The 14,623-nt window shown below is 39.8% G+C and overlaps 1 protein-coding gene across 1 annotated transcript in view; it reads left to right on the top strand.

The window, feature by feature from the left end:
- The window catches only part of Ywhaq (tyrosine 3-monooxygenase/tryptophan 5-monooxygenase activation protein theta), a 27,885-nt gene extending 13,265 nt beyond the window's left edge, over window positions 1-14,620 (top strand). Inside the window, exons 3-6 of the mRNA XM_031355816.1 lie at window positions 8,365-8,488; window positions 9,989-10,152; window positions 10,890-10,985; window positions 14,556-14,620. Of these exons, the coding sequence (XP_031211676.1) occupies window positions 8,365-8,488; window positions 9,989-10,152; window positions 10,890-10,985; window positions 14,556-14,615 (444 nt within the window). The 3' untranslated portion in view covers window positions 14,616-14,620. The remainder of the gene's footprint in view (window positions 1-8,364; window positions 8,489-9,988; window positions 10,153-10,889; window positions 10,986-14,555) is intronic.
- Window positions 14,621-14,623: the final 3 nt, after the last annotated feature.

The following is a 14,623-nucleotide window of genomic DNA, read 5'->3' as shown; positions in this document are numbered from 1 at the left end:
TAATTTCCCCAGGAGGCAGTAAACCATCGGGACTTGATCAGCATGTTTGATTCTAAGATCAGATACTGCTTCAGTATCCATAGGACTGAAATATTTAGATATAATTCATAATGTTTTAGTGACCAAGAAATTATATAAGAATACAACTGTTATTTTAAAATGGAGGATTATACTTGGTCTTAAACCTGACTGTAGAGGTCATTCATGGTACTTGAACAAATTGGTAGTTAAAAATTATATTCTTGAGCCGGGCAGTGGTGGCTCACGCCTTTAATCCCAGCACTTGGGAGGCAGCGGCAGTCAGATTTCTGAGTTCGAGGACAGCCAGGGCTATACAGAGAAACCCTGTCTCAAAAAAAACAAAAAAACAAAAAAAAATTTATTTTTATTTTATGTATATGAGTACACTATAGCTGTACAGATAGCCATAAGCCATCATGTGGCTGCTGGGAATTGAACTCAGGACCTCTGCTAGCTCTAGCCCCCTCACTCCGACCTTACTCACTCCGGAGTAATACACTGTAGCTGTCTTCAGACACACCAGAAGAGGGCATCAGATCTTTTTACGGGTGGTTGTGAGTCACCACGTGATTGCTGGGATCTGAACTCAGGATCTTTGGAAGAGCAGTTGGTGCTCTTAACCGCTGAGCCATCTCTCCAGCCCCTATAAAATACTTTTTAGAAAATGATTCTTAAGTAGTAGATGCTGTCAAATGTGATTCTTGGTGTGTAAGAAGCTTTTTTTTGTTTGTTTTTTTGTTATTGGTTTTTTCGAGACGGTTTCTCTGTGTAGCCCTGGCTGTCCTGGAACTCACTCTGTAGACCAGGCTGAACTCAGAAGTCCTCCTGCCTCTGCCTCTGCCTCCCAAGTGCTGGGATTAAAGGCGTGAGCCACCACTGCCCGGCTATGTAAGAAGCTTTTTTGTACCTTTTGTATAAATGTTCTTTTCACTTTTTAAAGATTTAAAATTTTATGTGTTTGGTCTACATGTATGCTGCATATGTGTGCAATGCCTATAGAGCTCAGATGAAGGCACTGAATTCCCTGTATAATTCCGTATGAAGTGTTAAAGCAGTGTATCTTGTTCTCCTCTCCCCACCCCACTCCCACAGGGTTTCTCTTTATAGCCCTGTCTTTCCTAGAACTCACTCCGTAGACCAGGCTGGCTTCGAGCTCACAAATATGTCTGCCTCATGCCTCCCAAGTGCTGGGATTAAAGGTATGAGCCACCACCGCCTGGCGAGTTTTTTATTCTTCTAGTTCTTTCTCTAAGACATGAGCAAAGAATAAAAGAAAACATTACTAATCTACATTTGCTTCAGTGCTGTTCCTTGACAGACTCATTTCTTAGTTTATAGCTTTTGTGGTATTGTGTTCCTGTTACTCCCATCTGGTTTTTCTGAGTGTAAGATGCTTATACCCTTCCCATAGGCTCTTGTCTCTTTGATCTAGAGCAGTGGTTCTCAATCTGTGTGTTATGGCCCTTTCAGTTAGTTATCCTGCAATCAGGTTTTTACATTACAATTCATAACAGAAAAATTAGTTATGAAATAGCAAAGAAATAATTTTATGGTTGGGGTCAGCACAACATGATGAACGGTAGTGTAGTAAAGAGTTGCAGTGTTAGGAAGGTTGAGAACCACTGGTCTAGAGTATTCTCAGTTACCAGGTCATTTTGGAGTGAGTGGTGTACTGACAGCTTGTGGCTCCTTAATGTTTTGTTTTCTATACCCTTCAGTCAAATAACACTGCTAGTGCCAGAGGGAGCCCCAGTTGGGGAGTCCTTCAAATCTCTCAGGGATCCTCCTTGAAGACTGCATATGAGTTACAATAAAAATAATCCTTGGAAGAAGCTGTGGTGGCTCGTGACTGTAATCCTTAAGTGTGGAGGCCTAAGCAGGAGGATTCTGAGCCCAGTGCCAGATTATCTAGATAGAGGGATCTCCTAAAATAATACTACTAGTAATAGGAAAACTTTTAACTGTACATGCTAAATTATTTACTTCTTTCCTTCTGAGTTCTTACTAGTACTCTTACCCAGAAAGTTTTTTTTTTCTTCTTCAAGGAGCCAGTTGGTAGCCTCCCCAAACCCCACCTGTAAGAAGTTGTTAAAAATAATTAAGAAATTACAAGCTAAATTATACAACCTGGCTGACTGTTATTGTTGTCATTATTCATTTGTTTTTCAAGATGGAGTTTCTCTGTTTGTCTTGGAAATTACTCTAGAGCAGGGTGGACTTGAACTCAGATCTGAGTGCTGAGATTAAAGGCACAAGATACTGCCTCCTGGCAAAGCTGTATATCACAAAGAATTATAGCCTATTTTTTATTAGTAGCTACTATCTAGTATTGATAATTTGATACAGCCCTCATCATTTCAGTAAGGAATGAAGTAAAATTTTTGAATATCTTTGAATTCAATTAAAGTATTTGACTCTATTACTGATAGTGTGTGGGAAGACAGTTACTCTGTGCCTTTTGTTCCCTTCTCAGAAAGCAAGTGGCATTGACAGAACCATCATCTCTGGGTAAAACTCTAGAATAGAAGTAACATAAATCAATTTGTAAAAGCCCAGCATTGTAAATTGCATGTAATGGCAGTGTGCAAAAGAATTGTCAAAGTTGGGGGCTGGAGAGATGGCTCAGTGGTTAAGAGTGCTGACTGCTCTTCTGAAGGACCTGAGTTCAAATCCCAGCAATCACCTGGTGGCTCACAACCACCCGTAATGAGACCTGATGCCCTCTTCTGGCAAAAAGTTGACTAAAGACAACTAACTACAGTGTATACTTACATATAATAATAAATAAATTTAAAAAAAAAGAATTGTCAAAGTTGATAAATTTTAAAGAGGAAAAGTTAGGGGTTTTTTTTGTTTTTTTTTTTTTTTTTTTTTTTTTTTTTTTTTTTTTTTTTTGAGACAGGGTTTCTCTGTGTAGCCCTGGCTGTCCTGGAACTCACTCTGTAGACCAGGCTGGCCTGGAACTCAGAAATCCACCTGCCTCTGCCTCCCAAGTGCTGCGATTAAAAGCGTGTGCCACCACCGCCTGGCCTAGAATGGAAATTTCTTTATTCAAGGCTGTTTACCTCAAGTCCTTACTCAGTGGGAATCAGATTATCTTAGCCTCTTCTGCCAAAATTCTATTGCAAAATAAAATCAACAAAGCAGGGTTTTCAAAACTTACCTTCTGTCTCTGTCTGTGTGTGTCTTGACAGTGTCTCTTTCACCCTGTCTGGCCTGGAACCGGGTGCTGGGATTAAAGGCATGCTCCACTATGCCTTTAGCTTAAGACTAATTTAAGTTATTTGCATGTGTATGACTGCAAGTAAGTGTTCCTCAGATCTGACACCTTTTCAGAAATCCTTTGGTAGTTAGTAGTAGTACCTCACTACTCACTACTCACTTGGGAAAATAGACAAGAGTGGGGGAGAACCTTTGCATGGAAGTCCCTCAGTAGCTGGGCAGGTATTTATCTCAGATATGCTGCTTAAGTTTTTAAAAATGGTATGATATTCTAAGGTTATAGGGAGTTTCTTTGACTCACTTTAAGGAGCTACTAATATTGTACTGGTGGGAGCTGGAGCAATGGCTCAGCAGTTAAGAATATCTGCTCTTCTTAGAGGACCCAGGTTCAATTCATACCCATATGGCAGCTCATGACTGACTGTATGTAACTCCAGATCCAGGGGATCTGACACCCTCAGGTAGGCAACACACACAGCAGTGTACATAAATCATTAAAAACTTGTATTGGTGAAGATGAGCTGAAGTTCTTAAAATCTGGACTTTGGACACCCATTTTTCAGTTCCGTGTGTGGTGTGTAGAAATAGCACTTATTTTTAGTCTAGTCTTTAGAGTTCGGGGATGGCCTTTGGTGAATTCTTTGCTATATTCCTGACTCAGCTACTTTTTAACTTGACCATAGATTTCATGCTTGCCACTAACATAAAATAAAACTTTTGGGATTTTATTATATAGTATGTTATATTGTGGGGCTTTTTATTTTATTAGATTTATCTCCAGCCTAGGTTTTTGAAGATAGTTTAAGAATGTAATGCTAATTTTTTTTAAAGATGTATTTTATGCATTTGAGTGTTTTGTCTGCATGTATGTAAGTGTACCATATGTATGGCTAGTACCACAGAAGTCAGAAGAGGACATCAGATCCCCTGGGTTGGATAGTTATAAAACACCACGTAAGTGCTAGAAATTGAACCCAGGTTCTCTGTATAAACAAGTGCTCTTAACCACTGAGCCGTCTCTACAGCCTCATGATGAATTTCATAAATTTAAATATTTTAAGTGCCTTTCCCCCCTACTTTCTATCAGTCTGACATACAGTGGTTGTATTTTGTTGGGCAATTTTTATTAAATCTTTTCCATACATGTTATTTGAGATCTGGTAAGTCGATCTTTTTCTTGAATAATAGATTTATATAAGAGTTTAAAAGTCTTTTTCTGGGTTATTTTCCAGACTTTCCAACTTGTATCGTAGTTGGCACTTTATTTATAGCTTGTTCACAGATAGTATCTGGTATTTTTTCAAAAATTCAAACATGAACTTCTGTTCTTTACTGAGCTTATTAAAATGAACTGAGACAAAGGAGTTAATTACTGTTTTCTGAATTTTTAGCATGTGAGACTATTTATTCTAGGTTTGACTTGTTTTAATTGGTCTTATTCCCAGAGAATGCTTGTTTATGAAGGTTTGAGACCATAATATTTTTATAAGAAGTAAAATTTAAATTATTTTATATCAAGTACAATTTTTTTTTAAAGCACAAACAACTTCTGTTTAGGCCACTGGTTTAAATGCAGAGACCATTGTATGAAATGAGAAATTAAAAGACAGGTATGGTGATATGCATCTATTGTCCCTTGGGGACTAAAACATGAGGAGCACGAGTTCCAAGAAAGGCTGGGTTATGTCTCTGAATAAAAAATAGATAAATATAACGACATTTTAAAAATAATTAGGCTGGGGCTGGCGAGATGGCTTAGTGGGTAAGAGACTGACTGCTCTTCCGAAGGTCCTGAGTTCCCAGCAACCACATGGTGGCTCACAACCACCTAGAATGAGATTGGACGCCCTCTTCTGGTTGGTCTGAAGACAGCTACAATGAAGCGGGACCGGGCCAGAGCGAGCAGGGCCTTCAGAGGTCCTGAGTTCAATTCCCAGCAGCCACACACGATGGCTCATGGATATCTGTACAGCTACAGTGTACATAAATAAATGAAATCTTTTTTAAAAAAATTAGGCTCATCAGTAAATGGTTGTGTGGCCCAGTAGAGTAGCTCTTATCTACAGAATACATGCAAGGCTGTGCACCAATTTTGTTCCCTTCACCACTTTAATACAACTAATCAATTTAGATCCAGTTGATGTAAATGATGTAAAAGTCACACATGTGGTAACATGTCTAAATGTAATCTGCAGATCCCGTGCTTAATCTTTTTTTGTCTGCCAAGTGTCTTAAGTATGCCATTCTAAGCCATAGAGAGTTATTTGTGCTGTCTACATTGTTATCCCTCATACTCATTTCCTGTTTCATCCTAAAAAGAACCCCATATCTCTGTTTTCTTCTTAGTGCATTCTTGTCCCCTACTTCCCCTTATTTTACGTTGAGGGGGAATGTCTTACTGTGTTACATAGGAAAAGCTGGGGATGTCTTACTTTATTCCGTAGTTCTTTACTAGCCTCCTAAGAACTGGGACTACAGATGTACCCAGGTTAATTCAGGTATTCCTTTCCTTAAAAAGGGGGGAGGTTAATATATTTATTTATTTTATTATGCATCTTCATATTTTCGTGTCATGTGTTTTGATATTCACCAGCCCCTACCACCCTCACTTGTCCCCTTCGATTCACCCTCTTCTAATTGTCCCTCCTTTAAAAATTTTTCATTATTTGTTTATAAATAGTTATGTGCATGTGAGTGAAGGTGCTCAAGTCCAGAGCCTTGGATTTCCAATGAGGTAGTTACAGGCAGTTCTAAACTGCTTGATGTATGGGTGCTGGCACCTTACCTCTAGTCCTATACAAAAGCATTGTGTGTATTCTTAACTGCTGAGCCATCACCATCCCTCCAAGTGCCCCTCCCCCTTTTTATTTTTATTTTTTTGGGGGGTGATCCAGTAAGCTTGATTAGGGTTGCTTGAATGTAGATACTGGTAACAGTATCTACGCACTGACAAAAGTATCTCTCCCCTTAGTAATTATTAACTATCTACAGATCCTTAAAAATTGGAATTTTATGAGTCCCTCCCCCAATTGTGAATTGCTTATAAATCCTAAGAAAGGGGTGAGGCCCCGTAAATCCCTTCCCTATCCATAACGAGATACCGACGGACCAAATCTTATATAGGTAATTGCAGCTTGTCATATTCCTGGAAGACCAGCATTTTATAACACTCCACCCTATCCTCTGGCTTCTACCTTCTTCATACCCTCATCTGTCATATTCCCTGAGCTTTGGAGCGAATGGCGTGGGTATTGTTTATAGATGAACATTTAACTCACTTATTCTCAGTACTTTGACCAGTTTTGATTCTATACCAAGGCTGATGGCAGTAATACTGTATGGAAATAAAAGTAATTATTTGGAAGGCAGTTTGACAGGTATATCATGTCCTTTTATCAGCATAGCTGTAGCATCCTCACTAGGTCCTGTGACTTCCCCAGCTATAGGATATGGACCAGGTTATTTTGGTTATTCCTGTAGCAGATGTAACAATACAGCTCCAGTGGGAACTCTTGTCCTGCTGTCCAGTGGTATAGCAGGCAGAGAGCATAGCTGGGTAATACTGATGGGTGACAGTTTTCTCTTCAGCAGTCATCATAGCCCTTTTAACACTGAAAACCATACAGGTGGAAATATTTCCAGCTAGGCTAGGGTTGACACTGCTGGGTTAGTTAATATGGTGAGCTGGGCCTTACCACATTAATCATTAAGATTACCCTACATGCATTCCTAGAGTCCAAATTATTGGAGGCATTTTCTCAATTGATGTTCCTCTTCCCAGTTGTACTCTGTGCTACTTGGGTTCTGTTGCCTTGATAAAATATTGATTAAAACCTTCTGTGGGGAGGAAAGGGTTTCTTAAAATTTAAAACTCCCAGATGGCACTCCATCACTTAGAAAGTCAGGGCAGGAACTCAAGGAATGAACCTGGGGGCAGGAAGTGGAGCAGAGACCGTAGAAGAATGCGGTTTATTGGCTTACTCTCCACAGTTTGCTCTACTTGCTTTTTTATATAACCCAGTACTACCTGGTTAGGGTTGGCACTGCTGGGTTAGTTAATATGGTGAGCTGGGCCTTACCACATTAATCATTAAGATTACCCTACATGCATTCCTAGAGTCCAAATTATTGGAGGCATTTTCTCAATTGATATTCCTCTTCCCAGTTGTCAAAAACAAAAAATTGACTCCATGTACTGTCTCTAACAGTAGGATTTTACTCTATAGTATTGATGGTAGCCAATTTCAATAACAACAGTGAAAAGCTGTACAGGTAGGGAGGTGTTCCACTCCTGGTTCTGGGCAGAGTTTTTATGTAATAACCTATGGTTTTTGAGAACAGTTCTGTCCATTCATACAAGGTACCTCTTCAGGTTTCTTTATATCACTTTCAGCTTGACTGACCCTCTTCTACGTGCTACTCCCTGCCTATGCTCAGATCACTTCCCCCTGCCACCTTTTCTAACCTAGAGGCTGTCTCAGAGCTAGCTTTTTTTTTAAAAAAAAGAGGTTTATTTATTTTATGTATGAGTACTCTGTCACTTTTTTCAGACACACCAGAAGAGTGGGCATCAGATCTATTACAGATGGTTGTGAGTCACCATGTGGTTGCTGGGAACTGAACTCAGGATCTCTGGAAGAGTAGTTAGTGTTCTTAACCACTGAGTCGTCTCTCCAGCCCCCCAGAGCGAGCTTTTATAGCATCTCATTTGTACATCTTTTAAAACATGTGGGTGTATAGTTCATGATGTGCTTAATCAACTGAGTACTTCTTGAGGGCAGCAGGAACCTTATTTCAGGCTTTCTAATGTATTTACTTGAGTCAGGTTCATGGCACCTAAATCAGTTAATATTGGGTAAATGGACTACTGACTGAATGGGCAAGCTTTTTCTAACAACAGTATTTGGTATTATCTAAGTTTTTTGTTATAAAGCACGGGCTGAATAATTTAATACCTGCTGGGGAAGGTAGTATAACAATCTAACCCTGTTGTAAGAACATGTTTCAGGTCCAGGTTGGAATGATACGTGGAAGTATAAGTTCTTGTCTGTGGTTATCTTGTTGTCTTATTAGTATTTGTTTTATTTACTTATTTATTCATTTATATCTATTTATTTTTAGGAATTGTTGGATAAGTATCTAATAGCCAATGCAACTAATCCAGAGAGTAAGGTCTTCTATCTGAAAATGAAGGGAGATTATTTCCGGTATCTTGCTGAAGTAGCTTGTGGTGATGATCGAAAACGTAAGTATCTTTGATCCATGGGTAAATCCAGAATATATAAAAAGAAATGGGAATGGGTAGTCACTTGTTACTGTGACAAAATATCTGAGAAAAATAGCTTAAAAGCAAGAGTTACTTTGGTTTCAGAAGATTCAGCCAATGGTTCATTAATTCTGTTAATGTGGACCCTGAAGTAGGCAGAACGTGACAGGATATGATGGAACAGAATTGCACATTTAATTGCAGCCAAGAAGCAAGAGGGGTGAGGATCTAGAGATCTTTTCAGGAAATGCTTCTCTGACTTGTTTCCTTTAACTAGCCCCTGTCTCCTAGATTTCATCACATCCCAATAATGCCATCATCAAAGGACTGATCCACTGGTTTGGTTAGTACCTTAAGGTTGTAGTTCTTAAAAGCCACACAAACTTGCAACCATATCATATGTGCCTTAGTTAGCATTTCATATTCAAACCATAACAGGTAATTGGTTGCATGTAGGATAATAGTCTGTAGGTGATTTACAGGTTCTTTGTAATGTAAAAATAAAAAGTTATGTGTCTTGTCCCAGTGGATGACCCCACACCTGTGCCCTTATGGCAACATTTAATTAGACTGGGAGGGAGTATTTGGAGAGAGGATGATGGTGGTGGATATGATTAAACTGTCTAGATGTGTGAAAATGTAAAAGAATAAACAAATGGTACTTAAAATTTAAAGTGTTTTCTGTGTATACATGTTATACTTGGGTATATGTTTACACCTGTGTGTTCCTGGTGCCCTCGGAGGCCCTGGAACTAGAGTTTGCAGATAGTTGAGCTGCTGTATGACCTCGGAATTGAACCTGGGTTCTCTGGAAGAACCACCAGTATCTTAACCACTGAGATATTTCTCTAGCTACATCAAAGGAAAAAATCTTAAAAGTGAACACTTGTGTGGTTTTTTTTTTTTTTTTAAGATTTATTGTATTTATTTTATGTGTATGAGTACACTGTAGCTGTACAGATGGCCATCGTGTGTGGCTGCTGGGAATTGAACTCAGGATCTCTGCCAACCCGCTTGCTCCTGCTCCGCTCGCTCTGGGGTAATTCACTGTAGCTGTCTTCAGACGCACCAGAAGAGGACGTCAGATCTCATTACGGGTGGTTGTGAGCCATCATGTGGTTGCTGGGATCCGAACTCAGGACCTTTGGAAGAGCAGTCAGTGCTCTTACCCGCTGAGCCTTCTTGCCAGCCCCATACATAGTATGTGTGTGTCTGAATGCCATAACACACGTATGGGGATCAAAGGACATCTACCATGTGGGTTCCAAGGATCAAACTTGTGTTGTCAAGCTTGGTGTCAAAGCACTTTTATCCACTGTTTTGCTGGTCTCCATAGATTTTTATTTAAATATACTGGAGCTATAGTGATGAAAATGACTCATAGCCAGATACCTATGTTAAAGTTGTTAGTTGATACTATATATTGGATTGATATTTTTGCTTATTGTGCTTAACTGGTTTTCCTCCTTCAACTCACAGAAACGATAGAAAATTCCCAAGGAGCCTACCAAGAGGCATTTGATATAAGCAAGAAAGAGATGCAACCTACACATCCAATCCGCCTGGGGCTGGCTCTTAACTTTTCTGTATTTTACTATGAGATCCTTAATAATCCAGAGCTTGCCTGCACACTGGCTAAAACGGTAAGATTTCTGTTAGGTTCATCCCTCTTTTTATGAGGGTGTTTGAGAAACTAAGTATATATATTTGGATGATCAAGGGAGGCCATTTTTGTTCGTGTGTGTGTTTGTGTGTGTGTGTGTGTGTGTGTGTGTGTGTGTGTGTGTTAGGCAGTTTCTTTATTAGTGTCTGCCCCATCCTTTCCCCTTACACTAGTTCTTATAAGAATTATAATAAGTGTTTTTAATATACTGTGTATTTTGTGAAAGAATCAACTTGTTTATATAAATACTTAGAGTGAATTTCAGGTTATATTAATTTTTTTTAAAGATTATTTATTTTATGTATATAAGTATACTGTAGCTGTCTTCAGACATTACAGAAGAGGGCATCAGATCTCATTATAGATGGTTGTGAGCCACCATGTGGTTGCTGGGAATGAACTCAGGTCCTCTGGAAGAGTAGTCGGTGCTCTTGACAGCTGAGCCATCTCACCAGGTGCGCCCCACTCCTTCTTTTTTTAAAGAAACAGAGCAAGTATAGCTATTAAGGAAAGGTGAGGCCAGAACTCTCCCAAGTTGAGGGGCAGGGACAACTTGAAGTGGAACCCTCACAAAATCTAAACTGGGTCTCCAAGGGAGTACTTCCATAGTGTTGCCCTATAGCATAATGTGGCTGTACACACAATTGTATTTGCAGATTGGCTAGCTTCTGTTGCTTAATTGAATGTATTACTTACTATGAATGTTAACTTTACCAGGCTTTTGATGAGGCCATCGCAGAGCTTGATACACTGAACGAAGACTCCTACAAAGACAGCACCCTGATCATGCAGTTGCTTAGAGACAACTTAACAGTGAGTTGTTCACTATTACATGTCTGTTTTCAGAAACAACAGTAACTTCATTTTGATTGTCATGTCTTGGGGGCAGTTGTAGAAAAGCTATAGCCTCTTTTTTGTTGTCATTTTTGAGACAGGGTTTCTCTGTGTAGCCCTGGCTGTCCTAGAACTCATTTGTGGACCAGGCTGGCTTCAAACTCAGAGATCCACTTGCCCTGCCTCCCAAGTGCTGGGATTAAAGGTGTGCACTACCACTGTACAACTAGAGCTATAGTCTCTTACAAAGTTTGGAGAAGTGTCTTCAGGATGACAAAAGTATTTTTCTTTTTTTTTTTTTTTTTTTTTTTTTTTTTCTCGAGACAGGGTTTCTCTGTGTAGCTCTGGCTGTCCTGGAACTCACTCTGTAGACCAGGCTGGCCTCGAACTCAGAAATCCGCCTGCCTCTGCCTCCCGAGTGCTGGGATTAAAGGCGTGCGCCACCACCGCCCGGCGACAAAAGTATTTTATCAGACCTTTCTATGAAAGTTAATGCACTGTAGGAACACAGTATTATCATTACTATTAGACTTAGTTGAACATGTTGGTAACAGTTAATGTAGAGAGCTTGTGTAGTTCTAGTATTTCCTTTCTTTGGGTTAATTAGATATAACAAATTAGGGATTCTATATGTATTGCAATCTTCTTATTTAATAAAAGTTAACTTGGAGGGCTAGAGAGATGATTCAGTGGTTAGGAGCATTGGTTGCTCTCTCAGAGGGCCAGGGTTTGAGTGTCAATGTCTACATAGTGGTTCACAATGGACTAACTCCAGTCCTAAGGGACCCAACACCCTCTTCTGGCCCGATGGGCAATGCACACACATAGTCTGCAGGCAACATGCCAATGCCTATGCCTATAAAGGTTTAAATTTTTTTTCTGTTGTGTTCTGTTGTGAACATTTGATAGTGAGTTTCCTAGTTTTCAAAAACATGACGACTTAAAAGCATTGGGAAGAGAAGACTTTATTTCAGTTTAGATTTTATGCTCCAGCATGGAGGGAAGTCAGGAGCTGGGTGGTGGTGGTACACACCTTTAATTTCAGCACTTAGGAGACAGAGGCAGGAAGGTCTCTGTGAGATTGAGGTCAGCCTGATCTATAAAATGAGTTCCAGGATGGCCAGGACTATACAGAGAAACCCTGTCTCAAAAGAAGAGGGAAAGTCAGTCAGGGCAGGAACCTAGAGGCAAGAACTGAAGCAGAGGCCATGGAGGAGTACTGCTTTTACTCAGTTGTTTCCATGACTTACTCAGCCTGCTTTCTTTCATAACCCAGAAGTTCATGCTCAGGGGTGCCACTTCGCATCGTAAAGCTAGGCCCTCTCATGCCAGTTATTAATCAAGAAAATGCCCCCACAGGCATGCCTACAGGCCAATCTGATGGAGGCATTGCCTCAGTTAAGGTTCCTGCTACCAAGGTGCCTTGGCTTGTGTCAGATTGACAAAAAGAAAGAGAACTAACCTATACAGAGGCTAAGCCTGTGTGTAATCTTACCTCTGCTTGTAAGCTAAAGCTTTGAGTTTTCTCCTTCATTCTTTAAGATAAGGGATGATGCATTAGTGTTCTATCCTTGTGACAAACTGGATTAGACAACTTTAAAACAATGTTTAGTTTAGGATTCATGAGTTTAAGGGTTTCAGTCCACAGTAGTAGCTTGGGTGTGTTGTGTTGAACAGCTTAACAGGTTCAGTGAGGTGAAGTCCTGCATCTCTCCTGCACCCAGGAAAGAGATCTGACAGTGTCCTTCAAGGGTGCTCCCACAATGACCCAGCTTTCTCTAACTTGATACCTCCTCTAAAGGATTGTACTTCCTCTCTAAAGGCACAGTATGAGGCGCTAAGGCTTTAACATAAGCCTGTTGGGGACATTTCATACCCAAACAAAGTACAGTGGGAAATAATTGAAAAACAGTGAAGCAGCTTGAACTTAGTCATTTTCTGTGTTCACGTAAATTTGATGGGATAATATCTTAGACTGAACAGAAAAAGAACAGGAGGGAATGATACCTTTTAATATAAATATAGTTTTCCCAGCCCCTGGTTGTGCTGCTGTAGCTTTCACTAGGTAGTATTAATATTACTGTGTTTTAAATTTTTTTCTTTAATTTTTTTTTTCTTTTTTTTCTTTTTTTTTTTTTTTTTTTTTTTTGAGACATGGTTTCTCTTTATAGCCTGGCTGTCCTGGAACTCACTGTGTAGGCCAAGCTGGCCAGAGAAATCAGAAGTCCGCCTGCCTCTGCCTCCCAAGTGCTTGGATTAAAGGCGTATGCCACCACTGCCCAGCCTGACTAAAATTTTTAAAGTTCCATATCTGTTCAGTTCTCTTGAGCAGATGATGAGTTCATAGGAGAGCACTGCGTGTTCTTGGATGTAGCAGAGAAGAGCCACAAGGGATAGAAAGATCCACACACACAGCTGGTTCTGTGAGCTCCTTCCATGGACTCAGGACTAGCTATTTATCTTAGTATCTTAGTAGTGATTTAAGATAACCTTATAGCCTGATTTTTCTTTCCTTTTTTAAAAAAGATTTAATTATTATTATAAATAAGTATACTGCAGCTGACTAGAAGAGGGCATCAGATCTCATTATGAGTGGTTACGAGCCATCATGTGGTTGTTGGGATTTGCACTCAGGAACTTTGGAAGACCGGTTGGTGCTCTTTCTCACGCACCCCTGAGCCTAGTTTTTCTTAAGTTGCAAGCAGCATCTTAGTGTTGATAAATTCCGTTTTCTGAACTCATTGCAGTTAATATTGACAACGTTTTGCTTTCTCTTTTCATTCTTTTTTTTTTTTTTTTTTTTTTTTCGAGACAGGGTTTCTCTGTATAGCCCTGGCTGTCCTGGAACTCACTCTGGAGACCAGGCTGGCCTCGAACTCAGAAATCCGCCTGCCTCTGCCTCCCAAGTGCTGGGATTAAAGGCGTGCGCCACCACCGCCCAGCTCTCTTTTCATTCTTAATTAGAGACATCTTGGAACACTCTAGTTTTAGCATTAAGTTAAAGCACATGTAATTGTGCTGTGTCTCTGTTACCTTTATCACCCACCTGCCATTTACATTTCTGTCACTACAGAATAGTTCTGTTGCTTTTTCTGTTAGCCCTTCATGTACTAGGAAACAGTTACCAAGTTCACGATTTTCTCCTTATGTATTTCTTGCTTTATTAGTCTCATAAATTATGTTTAAGCAGTTTTCAAGGAAAGCATTTCACTATTGACAATGAAGAACATGAAATTCTCAGTACTTCCTTTGTATATTCTGTAATTGCAGTTTTATTACTTGTGTGGTATTGGGAGCTGTCTTGGTCTACTTTCAAGGAGGAACCTGTAGATGGGTGATAGATACTGCCTACAGTACATACATATATGTATGAATGTATGCAGTTGTGTGGCTTTGTAAATGTCTGTTAGGCTATGTTTTGAAGGGGTGATAGTTCTCAGCTTGAGAAGGGACAGTCTTGGATCATGTTGCTTAAAGAATTGACATTTTAAGGGACTTAATATCTGGATGGACGTAATTACTTACTATGATTCTCTTTTTCTTCTGTAGTTATGGACATCAGACAGTGCAGGAGAAGAATGTGATGCAGCGGAGGGGGCCGAGAACTAAAGGCATCC

This window comes from Mastomys coucha, unplaced genomic scaffold (assembly GCF_008632895.1).
Source record: "Mastomys coucha isolate ucsf_1 unplaced genomic scaffold, UCSF_Mcou_1 pScaffold6, whole genome shotgun sequence".
In the NCBI taxonomy this organism is placed as follows: Eukaryota; Metazoa; Chordata; class Mammalia; order Rodentia; family Muridae; genus Mastomys; species Mastomys coucha.
Note: the sequence above shows the minus strand (reverse complement) of the source record. Positions and strands in the feature narration are given on the sequence as shown.